This window comes from Sorex araneus, chromosome X, assembly GCF_027595985.1.
Source record: "Sorex araneus isolate mSorAra2 chromosome X, mSorAra2.pri, whole genome shotgun sequence".
NCBI classification, from domain to species: domain Eukaryota; kingdom Metazoa; phylum Chordata; class Mammalia; order Eulipotyphla; family Soricidae; genus Sorex; species Sorex araneus.
Genome location: NC_073313.1, coordinates 132,704,483 through 132,719,945, shown reverse-complemented (window position 1 = coordinate 132,719,945; position 15,463 = coordinate 132,704,483). Strand labels below are relative to the sequence as shown.

At 35.7% G+C, this 15,463-nt stretch overlaps 1 protein-coding gene across 1 annotated transcript in view; it reads right to left on the bottom strand.

The window, feature by feature from the left end:
• The window catches only part of HDX (highly divergent homeobox), a 224,018-nt gene that overhangs the window by 62,774 nt on the left and 145,781 nt on the right, over positions 1–15,463 (bottom strand). Inside the window, exon 5 of the mRNA XM_004611643.2 lies at positions 11,344–11,490. Coding sequence (XP_004611700.2) covers positions 11,344–11,490 — 147 coding nt within the window. The remainder of the gene's footprint in view (positions 1–11,343; positions 11,491–15,463) is intronic.

Genomic DNA, 15,463 nt, shown 5'->3' with positions numbered 1-15,463 from the left:
CCCTACTCACACTCCCCAAAGCTTTATACAGATTTAACGCGATCCCTATAAGGATACCCATGAAATTCTTCAAAGTCATGGATCAAGCAATCCTGAAATTTATATGGAACAATAAATGCCCACGGATAGCTAAAACAATTCTTGGGAAAAAGATGATGGGAGGCATCACCCTCCCCATCCTTAAAATTTTCTGCAAAGCAGTAACAATTAAAACAGCATGGTACTGGAACAAATGCAGAGTCACAGACCAATGGAACAGAGTGGAATATCCCTACACACAACCCCAAATGCATGATCATCTAATCTTTGGTAAGGGGGCAAGAAATGTGAAGTGGAGCAAGGAAAGCCTCTTTAACAAATGGTGCTTGCGTAACTGGACAACCACATGCAAAAGACTGGGCTTAGACCTCGACCTTACAGGATGCACAAAAATCAGATCAAAATGGATTAAGACCTCAACATTAGGGGTTGGAGTGATAGCACAGCGGGTAGGGCGCTTGCCTTGCACGCGGCCGACCCGGGTTCAATTCCTAGCATCCCATATGGTCCCCTGAGCACCGCCAGGGGTAATTCCTGAGTGCAGATCGAGGAGTGACCCCTGTGCATCGCCGGGTGTGACCCAAAAAGCAAATAAAATAAAATAAAATAAAGACCTCAACATTAGACCACAATCCATAAGGTACATAAAAGACCAGGTCCGCAAAACCATCCACGATATTGAAGCTAAAGGGATCTTCAAAGATGACACAGAACTAAGCAATCAAGCAGAAACAAAGATAAACAACTGGGACTATACTAAACTAAGAAGCTTCTGCACCACAAAAGACACAGTGACCAGAAACAAAGGCAATCTATAGAATGGGAAAGGATATTCACCCAATACCTATCCAATGAAAGGTTGATATCAAGGGTATATAAAGCACTGGTTGAACTGTACAAGAAGAAAACATCCAACCCCATCAGAAAATGGGCTGAAGAAATGAACAGAAACTTTTCCAAGGAAGAGATACGAATGGCCAAAGGGTACATGAAAAATGCTCTGCATCACTAATCATTGGAGATATGCAGATCAAAACAACCATGAGATACCACCTCACACCACAGAGAATGGCACACATCCAAAAGAACAAAAGCAACCACTTTTGAGGAGGATGCGGGGGAGAAAGGGACACTCCTACACTGCTCTTGGGCATGCCGACTGGTCCAGCCCCTTTGGAAAACAATATGGACGCTTCTCAAAAAATTTGAAATTGAGCTTCCATTTGATTCAGCAATACCACTTCTTGGAATATATCCCGGAGAAACAAAAAAGTGTAGTCGAAATGACATCTGCACTTATATGTTCATCGTAGCACTGTTTACAATAACCAGAATCTGGAAAAAACCCGAGTGCCTGAGAACAGATGACTGGCTAAAGAAACTTTGGTACATCTACACATTGGAATACTATGCAGCTGTTAGAAAGGATGAAGTCATGAACTTTGGATATAAGTGGATCAACATGGAGAGTATCATGCTAAGTGAAATAAGCCAGAAAGAGAGGGACAGACTTAGAAAGATTGCACTCATCTGAGGAATATAAAATAACAGAGTAGGAGACTAACACCCAAGAATAGTAGTATATAATACTGGGAGGTTGGCTCCATAGCTTGGAAGCTGGCCTCACATGCTGGGGGAAAGACATCCTAGATAGAGAAGGGAACAGCAAGTAAAATGTGATTGGATATGCTGTGCCGGAAGGGAGATGTGTGCTGAAAGTAGAGTAGAGACTGAACATAATGGCCACTCAATACCCCTATTGCAAACCACAACACACAAAAGGAGAGAGAAAGAACAAATTTGAATGCCCTGCCACAGAGGCAGGGTGGGGTGGGGGGGTGGTATTGGGGGTGGGAGGGATACTGGCTTCATTGGTGGTAGAAAATGGACACTGGTGGAGGGATGAGCTCTTGAACATTGTATGAGGGAAACAAAGCACGAAAATGTGTAAATCTGTAACTATACCCTCACTGTGACTCACTAATTTAAAAATAAATAAATTAAATTATATAAAAAACCAACTCAGACCTAATTTCCCAGGAAAACAGGATATTTTCAAAATCAGAGACAAAAATTATGGTTACTACTCCAGCACATAATAAATATAGGTTTGAGACTTTCACAACTACTCCTGTTGTGGTAAAGAGCAGTTGTGGATATAAAGCTTACATTTCTACAGAAGCTGACACAGGCACAAGAATACAAAAGAGATTAAAAATAAGCATAAAATATAATGACACATGCTGGAAATTTTATAGTGTAACTCTTTAACTCACTGATAAGAATAAATATCAATATCAGAGGATCTGAAGAGATATTTCTCCAAAGAATACAAATAGTACATATGCATATGCAACGCTAATCACCATTTTTATTAGTATTATGGAAGTAAAAGTCATAGAGATACCACCTCACATCTGTGAGAACAGCAATAATACATTCTCAGAAAAACTTATCATACAATATATTAAAGTGGTTGTGCTTTTGGTGGAAATATTTATTGCTAATATATTATAGAGATTTATAAGATTTTTTAAAAAATTCCATTTTTTAGGTATTCCACTTTAGAGTACTTACCCAAAATAATGAAAAACAACATTAACTTCGTCAGACATATGCAGCCCCATCTTTATTGTAATATTATTTTAATAGTCAAAAAATGAAAAAAGAAGTGTATAAAAAGTGTGATCCTTAAATACTATAGAATTCTATCCATCTACAAAAATGACAAAATTCCATCATCTGCAACATGTGTGAACTTGAAGTTATCATGCATAATTAAAGAGCACAGGCGCCGAAGGTCTTACATAGCTTAATTTCACTAATTTATGGTTTAAAGGTGTTGGGGACAGACATAAGGGCCTATAGAGATAGTATTGTGGGTAAAATGTTTGCCTTGCATGCAGCTGACCCAAATTTTATCCTCAGGATTAATCTTAAGAGCCAGGAGTAAACTCTGAGAAGAGCTAGGTGTGGCTATAATACAAGGAAGGAAGGAAGAAAGGAAGGAAGGGAGGGAGTGAGGGATGGAGGGAGGGAGGAAGGAAGGAAGGAAGGAAGGAAGGAAGGAAGGAAGGAAGGAAGGAAGGAAGGAAGGGAGGGAGGGAGGAAGGGAGGGAGGAAGGGAGGGAGGAAGGAAAGAAGGAAGGAAGGAAGGGAGGGAGGGAGGGAGGGAGGGAGGAAAGAGAGAAAGAAAGAGAGAAATAAATAAATAAAATAAAGAAAGAAAGGAAGAAAGAAAGAAAGAAAGAAAGAAAGAAAGAAAGAAAAAACATATAAACTAAATAAGTAAGTGCCTTTACCAGAAGGAAGAGGAGAAAGGTAAATAGGGACAAAAAATAACATATACATGGTGAAGTATACAATTGTACTTTTATTGGAGAATTCAATGTATATACCCATTTTACTTTTCAATTATACACACCTGGAATTTATATAATATTGTAACACAGTGTTAATTCAATAAAAAGTACCAAGAAGAAACCAAGTTTTTAAAAATTATATCTAATGTAGTTATATGTAATGTTCCTTCTCTAACAAAAGACATAACTGATCATCATTCCTTTCCATAAATACTTCAGGAATATGTTATTAGATACTTTTCAAAGTTCCCCAGTCTAATTTTTGAATAGCCATTTTTTCCAAAATTTTATTTCTTAATCTGATTAAATATCAATTGTCCTATTAATGGTAACCCCTTTGTTCTTCAGTCTGAATCTGACTGATCACAAATGTTCTATATTCCAGCTATGAGTTATGAAAATATTATCCTACTTAAAACAAAATTTTTCTTTTTAAATGTGAAAACATTTTCTTTCTCTTTTTAAAATTTTATTTGCTTTTTGGGTCACACCCGGCAATGCTCAGGGGTTATTGCTGGCTCTGCATTCAGAAATTGCTTCTGGTTGTGCTCGGGGGACCGAACCTGGCTTGGCCATGTTCAAGAAAAAAGCCCTCCCTGCTATACTATTGCTCCATCCCCTAAATGTGAAAATATTCAACCATATCATATAATCAGTCGCCAATTAATTTTACCTCAATGGCCCTCAGATACACTATTTGTAGAACTGCAAAATGGGAGATTTGCTTTCAGAGTCATTTAGTATCTTGGATAAATGCTATTAGTCCCTCCAAGTTGCTTCTAAACTTACAGAATAGTACTAAATATTTTCAACCAGAACTATATATTTGGAGCATAAACGTAATAACTGTTAAAATGGTGACCATAAAACTTATAAAAATCTTGAATATCTTGTAGTTAACTAAAAAAACCTTAACATCTGGGACAAAGAAATGTGAAGGTACAAGAACAGAACATGACATCTCAAAGAAAGTGAAGGAGAATACAGGTGCAGTAGGAAACAATAAGATGCATCCTAACTAAAAAAAATTTAAAAAGCAGCGATGACTAATGCCACAAAGCTCGAGAACCTATAAGAAATGAACAAATTCTTAGAATTATTGAACTCCCAAGATTGAACCAAGAGAAAACAGAACAACTGGACAAACCAATCGTGAGAAAAGGGCTGGGAGCTGAGAGCTATTTAAATGGGTAGGCATTTTTCTTGCAAGGCTGACCCAAGTTCAAGTATTAGCCCGAACCCTAGTGAACACTGAGTGCATATCCAGGAGCAAGCTCTGAGCACTGCAGGGTGTGACCTCAAATTAACATAAAATGAATTAAAACAGAAATTAAAAATCTCCCAAGAACAAAATCCCAGGTTCCGATGAATACACTGTAAGTTCTACCAAAGCTAGAAAGAAGACATAGTGCCCATTCTCTTCACGATTTTCCTAATGTCAAAAAACACACAGAATTGTGAATTCTGTGAATTATCAGTATTCTTTTATGAGCCAATATCAACTGATACCTAAAAGAAAAACTAATTAAAAAATTATAGATCAATATTCCCGATGAACATCGATGCATATATTCTCAACAAAATCCTAGCAATGCCAAATCCAGCAATATATCAAAATGATTATACATGATGATCAAATGAATTTCATTCCAGGGATGCAAGGATGATTCAGCGTTTACAAATAAATTACTGACAAAATGAAAGATATAAAGCATATGGCCATATAAATTGATAAAAACTTTAATGAAAGAATTTAATGATAAAAGCCAACCAAAAATGGAATAGAAGGAACATACTTCAAGACAGTAATGGTCACAGAAACATGGACTAAAACTAAAAGACAGCTGATGGAATGGGGAAAAAGTTCACATACAACACAACAAATAAATGCCTGATATACAGAGTATATGGAGTACTCACAAAGATCAACATAAATAAATTCAAAAACCCTATAAAAGTGGGGAAAGGAAATGAATAGACACTTCTTAGAGGAAGACAAGTGGATGGCCAGTTGACATGAAAAAATATACAGAATCACTTATCATCAGAGAAATCCAAATAAAAATGATAATGAGTTACAATCTCACACCAGTGAGATGAGCAAATATCAAATAATGTAGGAGCAATATGTGTTGATGGGGATGTGGTGAAAAATGAACTCTCATCCACTGCTGGTGGAAATGTTATCTGGTACAAACCCCTGTGGAAAACAGTCTGGAAAATTCTTAGTAAGCTTAGAATTGAATTGCCATATGATACAGCAATTCCACTTCGGGGCATCTACCCCCAGGACATAAAAACACTCTCACTAAAGGATATATGCACATATTATTCATTGCCACACAGTACAATAGCTAAGATATTAGCTATTAAATTATATTATAATATTAGCTATTATATTATATTATATATTATTATATCATATTAGCTATTATATTTTAGAACTGTACAATTCGTGGTGATCCTATAAAATAAATATATTTTAAATATAATAAATAAATTTATAAAAGGAACCAGTGCTGAAGAGATAGTTCAGAGGTTAAAGAACGTTCTGCTGGCTCTGGTTCATTTCCTAGCATCGCATATATTGCCCTGAGGACCACCAGGCATGACCTCTGAGCATAGAGTAAAGAGTAAGCCCTGAAAACTACCAGGGTTGGTCCAAAACCATAAAAAAGATAATGACAATAGAATCATATATCCTATTCTTGGCTTCTGCAAATGATTCTTATTCTATGAGCCCACTTCAAATCAAGTCATTTGTATTGTATTGTATCCTCTTACTAAGCAACAAACTCCTTAAAATACAAATGTGTCCAATGCATTTCCAATCCTGTTAAATATATATAATTTGTAGCCATATGTTCAGTAAATAAAGAATATATTTCATATATGGATATAAAAAGCAATTTTAAAAGTCTCTAAACAGGACTTCACTTATTTTGACAAGAACAGTATTCTGTGAAATCTGTTTTATACATATCTCTATATGTTTTTCTCCGTGTAAGTATGAACAAAATAATTTCTTACCAAAATTTTTTCTTTTATTTGTCATTTGTTCTTTAATAGTAAATTTTCCTCTTGGTTTAGTATGAGTCCCCAATATTCATACTTGCTCAAATGAATCTTTAGCATTTCTTCAGAAGTTTACATTGAATAAGCCATGGAATCATTCATGCTGGGAGTTTTTACACTACAGAAATCAAGTAGTGTTAGGAATTGTGGGAGATTACCCCCCTAACAGAAAACACTAGGTCAGGCTAGTCTTCTGAGTGAAACAGTGTAGGCCATTGTAGAGTAAAATGGGGAATGCCCAGGTGCCTAGGAAAGGATGAAATCAAACAGTTTAGCACCTTTCAGATATATAGAGGGCAACATGGGCAAAAGTAGAATAAGAAATTGCCAGGACTCTATATTTTAAGGGTGCCCGCTTATTGGCTATGTGAAATATCCGAACCTCTACTCTGAAAGCACTCACTGAATTTTGATGTGCTTACTAACTGTGCTTAATGTCTCTGTTAAAAGAAGCAATGACTCATGTGTTGGGAACTATAATAGGGGAAAGGAAAGATGCTATATTGAATAAATGGTCAGCCTGTGAGATCACTCAGGGAATCCTAAATGTTGGACAATCTTTGTGGGTTTGTCTCGTTTTTTTCTAATCAACTCCCACTAGACTGAACCTGCTGGACTGACTCACTTGATTAGTGACATTAGTCAAAGGTGCTAATCCAGTCAACTTTACTGTGGTAAAGTGCCATAAAAAACTGTTCTGTTTTCTTCCTTATTGGGCATAGCGTGGCAATTGCTGGTTATTAGAACACAGAATGCAGGTACCAGCGGGACACCCGGGAGATCCCAGGGGGCGGGATTTCCGGACCCTCCTTTTGCCGATATTTAAGCACAGCACAATGCGGGTACGGTCTTTTCCACTGCTGCACGAGCATGATCACGGAGGCAACTGAACTACTTTGGACATGAGCAGCTCGCAGAAATGCCTCCAGACTGTGATCGGAGCCACTGCCCCATGTGGTGCCAGCGGGGCATGGTTTCTCTCTCCAGGCTTCTCCATTATATGAGCACCACAAAAGGGAAGTACACGCTTTCAGTGATACAATTACTGGCAGAAATTTCCCTGGACTTCATAAAAAAATCCAAAACCTAATATCTCTTAATTGTCAGCAATGTGAAATGGTTCCTTTTTAGCAGGTCTGACTGTGGGGGGAAACTCCAAACAATAATACTGAGGTTTTTTTTTTGCTGAAATATTGAAGGTAATCAAAGTAGCAACCATTTCTCTAGACTGTGAACTAAGCCATGGCTCCACGCCGGCCGAGGAGAGGAAATAGCCTCCTTTCTCGGTTCTTTTCCCTTTTTGGGGAGAAACACGGTGTGGCATCCACCATATTATGAGGTCTATTAAGCAGGCACGAACTTAGAGGTGCGGGAATGGGAGGGGAAAAATTTATGTACTTGGAACAGCGGGACACTTGGGCAGTATTGGCCTGATACCAGCACATGTGCCGCCGAGATTCGACCCGGGTGGCCACACTTTTGTGAGGCCGCGTTGCTGCTGATCAACCAGAATATGGAGGCCAACTAGACTACTTTTGGTTCCAGAAACTGCTCGCAGCCATGTCTCTAGACTGTGAACTAAGCCATAGCCCCATGCCGGCCAAGGACGGGAAATATCCTTTTTTCTCGTCGGGCGGTATGGCATCAGCCATAGTATGAGGATTATTTATTAAGCAGACATGAACTTGGTGGCGCGGGATGGAGGAAAAAAAATTCTATGTACTTGAAACAGCGGGACTTCATATCTCTCCATTCTCAGCAATGGAAAACTAATTATCAAATGTTTCCTTGGCAGTAGGGCTGTCTTGGGGGAAAACTGCAACAATAGTGAGTTTTGTGTTGAAATATGGAATGTAATCAAAGTAAAGAGAAAATGAAGTGAAATTTATCAATTACGCAGGTGGGGATGAGGGGTAAAATTAAGCTAAAAATTTAGCTTAATTCAGCACCATATAATTAGCCCCTTTAATTTCATTTACCCACTCAATATTTCCCTTCACTTCTTATCCCCCTTTCACTTATCAGTGTGATTTGTTCATTCTTTGTTGTATTTATCTACAAATATGCGAGAAATTGTAACCTTTTTTGTCCCACCTACCAGGTACAATTTTTTCACTTAGTTATACTTTTATTACTAAGTCCACCCATGTTGATGCAATTGATGAAATTTTATCTTTAATGAAAGATGAAAGCTAAATATAAGCTAAATTTTATCTATTGTGTACATATTTTAGTGTTACCAGTTTTTAGTCTATTTATATTGCAATTGCTTATATATGTTAATATTTATTTAATATTCCTTATTCTGCAGAGTACATCAATTTTTTTCAAATGATTCTTAATTCCCCAAGCCTAATTGTTTTAGCCTTAAGCAAATAATTAGTGTACCTTCAAATTACTGCCATACATCAAGCACTCTATTGCAGTTGAAGACCATGAAATGAATATAAGATCAGTCAGAAAATTGCAACACTGCAAAGTCCTATGTCATTGCTGGACATGCTCTTAGCTAGAAGTAATATAAACATGGAGTAGAGGCACCATCTTTGAGAACTCTCCATGTTTCCAGAGCAACAGTCCGGGTTTGTATAAATACCTTATTTTGGAGAAATAAAACAATGTTCAAAGTTTAGCTCAGTGGGATGTTTATTCTTTTATCCTTAGCAAGATCCTACTAACACGAAGATTATTCTATTAACATATACATATCATCTTCTTTAATTATGCCTCCTCAATTTAGGACTAGGCATTTCCCATGATTAGCTACTCTGAATAATAATAAATAGACACGGGTGCATTCAAATCTTAAGATTATAATTTTAATATCATTATGTGGATAAATATATAGGAGATAAACCACTATATGATACAGTAATTGTAATCTCATTTTTGATGAATCTACATGCTTTTGGCCAAAATAGATTTACTAATTTACATTCTCAAAAGTAGTTTATAAGAAATACTTCTGGTCTACATCTTTACTAGTACATTCTTGTCTTTTTAAAAGTTCATTTGAGAAAAATCTATTCAAATTGGATGGAATGCAATCTAAGAGATTTAAAACTACAGAGAATGATTCAAAGGCAGAAGAAAACTTCACTAGAGAACAAAGCAGATTGGATCATGCAATTATTGTGCCTTATGAGAATGCCAGAAAGATTACCTAATTAGTGCTGATCATGTAATTCTTGGTTAACTAGTTTAATATTTTGTTTTTTCATGAGCAGAAACGTTTAAGTTTTCTCAGGCAAGTGTCTTGTGTTATAACAGTTATGAGGAAATGTATATATCAACATTTTTCATGTAATGGAAACTACTGTTTCAAAAGTATATATACATTACATATATATGTTTAAACCTTTTATTTAAGTCCATTTAAAACTAATAGGGTTAGGAATATATTTTTCATGCAATCATCTGAAAATCCCAAAAGACAAGTCTATTAGTAAAGATAGCTTAATACTTAGTATAGTGGTCTTTGATCAATATAAATTTTAGTCACTTTATTTTTTTAAGAGAAGTCACACTTAGCAGTGTTGGGAGAAACACTACTGATAGAACTCAATCTGGTGGTATGGACCCAACTAAATCCTAGGTCAACCAGGGATATATTGATGGTGTTTGTGGGGACATGTGGTCTAAGAATAAAACTTAGGACCTAGTACACACAAGCCATGTACTCTACTATTTATATATATTGCTTTCATATAAAATTAAAATGTATCATTTATTATACAATATATGTAAAGGATTTCCAGCTACCTCATAAAAATTTAAACTGCTACTGAGTTACTCAATTTTCATTTTCAATGTGCAAAATAAGATTTTAATATAGTTACAGAGATGCGCAACAATTACCATTAACTCCAAGACATTTTAATCATGCCAAAAATGCTTTCATTTTAGTACATTGTATTTCATTTAATACATTGGATTCCACCCTATCAAAGCCTATGACAAAAAGCTTTACTATCTCAATAGATGTGTCTATCCTGGACATTTCCTATAAATGAAATTACATAATATTTGGTTTCAAGACTCAACTATTATATAGTATACTTAAGTATTTCATTACTTTATATGGTTTCAAAGTATCACATTTTATGCATTGTAATTTGCTTATCAATTTACTTGATGAAATTTGACTTGGTTTGTCAGGGATTACATAGACTTTAGTCTACTATGAACAGTGCTCTTATGAAAATCTAAGTATAATTTTTATTACACTCCTAAAGTGAATTTGATACCATACTTGTTACCCTCTGTATTATTTTGTAGCCACTAGGGATGAGGTCAAGGGGTCACAAAGTCGGGGATTTATTTTCAAAATAGCAAACTATGTTAACATATTTATGGGGTATATAGGCAACTTGTATATCTTTTTGGATAAATGTTTATTCAAATATTTTGCCAATTTTTATTTTTTTTGAATTACAGTGAGATACACAGTAACAAGGTCATTCATGATTGGGTTTCAGTTATATAATGTTCCAGCATTCATCCCATCACCAGTGTACATTTGCCACCACCAATGTCCCCAGTTCCCCAGTCCATCTGCCTTTGTAGCAGGAACTTTTCTTCTCTCTCTCTTCCCCTCTCTCTCTCAATCTCTCTCTCCTTTGGGCATTATGTTTTTTTGCCTAGTTTTAAATTCCATTATGTATTTTATATTATTGAAGTGTCAATTTTCTTTACATGCTATGGATAGAATTTCTTTTTCAGATGCATGCATTAAATGTTTTACTCCCCATCTCTGGCTTTTCACGTTAGTGATGGCAATGTTTATAAAAAAAACTCATAAAATCTTAACCATTTTTTCATTTATGAAAGTCACCAACCACAGCATAAAAATTTTTAAATGTCTTACCCGAACTATTTCACAGTCAACATTTAATTCAGTTGCAACTGCTTCAATTTTCTCTCTACAAACAGAGCCAAGGCTTGTCATGCCATTATCCCAGTACTTCTTAAGGGTAGCTAAATCTCGATCACTGAACTGAGTGCGGTCTTGTAGCTGAAAAACATATATAAAAATAGTGACAATAAAATAAAAGGATACGATATAGAGAAGATCATTAGATGATATGCGATAGGCTAATTTGAACATAAAAGCTAAATTAAAATTTATTATTCCTTCTCCTTGACTGCAATTCGTTAATTCAAGAACTACGTATAGTTTCCTTAGCCCTGCAAGGAAAATCTCCTGAGAACAGAGGCAGGAATAGCCCCTGAACATTGGTTTGAGCCTCGTGTCCCTGCAAAGAAAACCAAAAAACCTCAAAGAAAAGTTTTACTATGTTTTCCTCAGTTTTCAAATGGACATTTTTTTGCATCTCGTATTTATTTCTATAACGTGAAGTGTGTTAGATAAAGCTGGATGAAAATATTTAATGATGTTATTAAACAAAGTCACATTCAATGGCTTTAAATGCAGAAATATGTATCATAGAAATACAAATCAATAAAACCAATGATGGTTCTTTGAAAAAGTAATTAAGATTGAAAAACCTTTTGCTAGGCAATCTAACTTAGAAAATGAGTATCATGGCACCATTTATTTCCACTGCAACTGTTTTTTTTTTTCAGTGTGATTATTTATTTATTTATTTATTTATTTATTTTTTACCTCAATTTTATTGAATCACTGTGAGATAGTTACAAGCTTTCATCTTTGGGTTACAATCACACAATGATCAAACACCCATCCCTCCACCAGTGCACATTCCCCACCACCAATATCCCCAGTAAACTCCCCCTTCCCCACCCTCTCCCTGTTTCCATGGCAGACAGTATTACCTATACTCTCTCTATACTTTTGGGTATTATGGCTTGCAACACAGACTGAGATGTCATGTTTGGTTCATTATCTTTCTACTGCTGTCTCTTTACCACTGGAGTTCACTTATATGTCAGTCTGCATGGTCGTCTAAATTGATAGCCAGTCTGATATAGTTGCAAATTATACAAGTGACAGAGTTTCTCTAACTACTATTACTGACTCAGAAAATTAAGGAACTATTGATTTGGTAATATAACAATGTAGACTAAAAATATTTAAAATTAATTGATAAAAGTGAAAACAGATCTTTTGTATAAGGAAATCCGTGCAATAAATCAAAACCTATTGATATTTGGAAATAATTCAATATTTTATATGATAAATATGCTCTTATATCCAATTGAGTTTTAAATTTTAAGATGATTTTAACTTTACATGATTTTTAAAGAAGTAATATACATTGAGGAAAATATAGACAGAATGAACCAAAACTTGGACCTCACAGGTGTTTTTAATGTAATAATGTCACTGCCCAAGGCAACAGAATAAAAAATAAACAAGTGGACTGTATGAAGAGTTTCTGCATGGCAAAAGGAACATGGACTAAAACTAAAAGATAATTAATGGGAGAAATTTTATAGTCAAAACATCATATATGGGGTTGATATTCAAGATATATAAAGTACTCACAAAGATCAACAAAAAAAATCCAAAAACTCCATCAAAAATGGGGAAAAGAAATGAACAGAAACCTTTCTGAGAAATACCAATGACTGGTCAACAGGCACAAGAAAAATGCTTATCTATGCTTATTACCATTTGTAAATGCAAATCAAGACAACAATGAGATACCATCTGTGTGAATGGCACATATCTAAAAACAATCTATGTTGTCAGGGATGTGGTGAAAAAGGAATCCTGTGCACTGCTGGTGGGATTCTTGTCTGGTTCAACTCCTATGGAAAACAGTATGGATTAAAAATTTCAATATCAAACCACAATCCATAAGGTCCATGACAGAAAATGTAGGCAAAACGCTCCACAACATTGGAACTAAATACGTCTTCAATGATGAAACACTACTAACCAAGCAAAGTGGAATCAAAGGTAAACACATTGGACTACATGGAACTAAGAAGTTTCTGCACCTCAAAAGAAACAGTGTTTAAGATACAAAGACACTCTATAGAATGGAAAAAAAATATTTACCCAATATTGATAAAGGGTTAATATCAAAGTTATATAGGACACTGTTAGAAAAAAATCCAATCCAATAAAAAATGGGAAGGGAATTGAATAGAAACTTTCTCAAAGATGAAATTCAAATGGCTAAAATACACATAAAAATGCTCTACATCACTAATTATCAGGGAAATGCGATCACAACAATGAGATATCATCTTAAACCACAGACACTGGAACACATCCAAAAGAAGAAGAGCAACCAGTGCTGGCACAGATGTGTGGAGATAGGGACTCTCATTTGTTGTTGGTGGGAATGCTGTCTGGTTCAGGCTTTTTGGAAAACAATATGGGCATTCCTCAAAAAGCTAGAAATTAAGCTTTCATATGACTCAGCAATATCACTCCTGGGAATATATCCTGGAGGCCTCAAAACACACCGCCAAAACATTGTATGAACTTTAATGTCCACTGAAGCACTATTCAAAATAGCCAGAATCTGGAAACAACCCGAGTGTCCAAGAACAGATTACTGGATAAAGAATCTATTGTACATCTATACACTAGAATACTATGCAGCTGTTAGAAAAGATGAAGTAATGAAATTTTCTTATAAATGGATTGACATGGGAAGTATCTTGTTCAGTGAAATGAGTAAAAAGCAGAGGGAGAGGTATAGAATAGCTGCATTCATTTTTGGGATATATGTATGGGACTGATATCCAAGATGAGGGTAAACAGAGACCAGGAGGACAAGTCAATGGTTAGAAGCTTGCCACAGGGGTTTGTGAGAGATGAAGGGCACAGGTAAAGTAATATGCCCAATAGCATTTCATTATCAGTATTGCAAATTATAAGGCCAAAAAGTAAAAGGCAAGACACAGAGAGAAGAAGGTAGAAAGAGAGAAGAGAGAGAGTGAGAGAGAGTGAGAGCAAGAGAGAGAAGGAGAAGAAAAGTGCTTGCCATAGTGGCAGACAATGGGATGGGGTGGAGGGAAGGGAGGGAAACTGGCAGGATTGGTGGTAGAAAAAGTTCACTGTTGAAGTGACTGGTGTTGAACATTATATGACTGAAGTGCAATCATGAACAAGTTTGTAAATGTTTATGTCACTGGGAATAAATTTAAAAAATAAAAAGAAAAAGAAAAAAAACTGAGGTGCCATAGGACTCACCAATTTCACTTTTAGTCATTTCTCCCAAGGACAGAAACACTTTCATACAAAAGGATGCATGCACACTCTTATTTATTGTAGTTAAGATTTGGAATCAATCTGGATGCCCACATCAACATGTTGCTGAGGACAATGTCTTAACATCATCTAGAAGGAACATCATCCTAGATTATCAGTTGGGTTATGAAAATATGGTATATATACAATGGAATCAGTAAGGAATGATGGAATCATGCAATTTGCTGCAACATGGATATCATTTCAAATGAACACAAAAGAATATGCTTAAACACAGAATGAGATCACTAATATTTGGTACATAGAGTAATTGCATGAGGAAATATAGTGGTTTTAAAGGTGGATGCCTAGATCACCTTTGGTTCCAAAGTATAGGGAGGAGAAGGAAAGACAAAGAGTGGAGAATGGAGGGGGGAAGAAAACGATTATGGGGCAAGGGTCAAGGTACATTGGTGGTGTTGGGAATGAGAGAGCTAAATATCCAGACCACAGAGTCAACACTGAAATCCTGAGATCCAATCGCAATTTCAAAATTTAAATGGGTGCCTGTCAAGATGAAAAGCTAGGTTGGGCGGTGAGGGTAGGAGAGAGAACCTGGTGGAGGGAAGATGAAACTGGTTGTGAGATTGGTGATGGAACATTGTATGTGTAAAACCTAACTATGAATAATTTTGTATATCACAGTGCTTTAATAAAATAAAATTTGGGAAAAAATGAAGTTATTACTTTGAAAAATATAACAGAGGGAGTTCCAATATCTGATTAAATTTACCACTTTCTCTTTAATTTTTTTAAATTAAAAAATTTATTTTATTGAATCACTGTGAGATAGTTA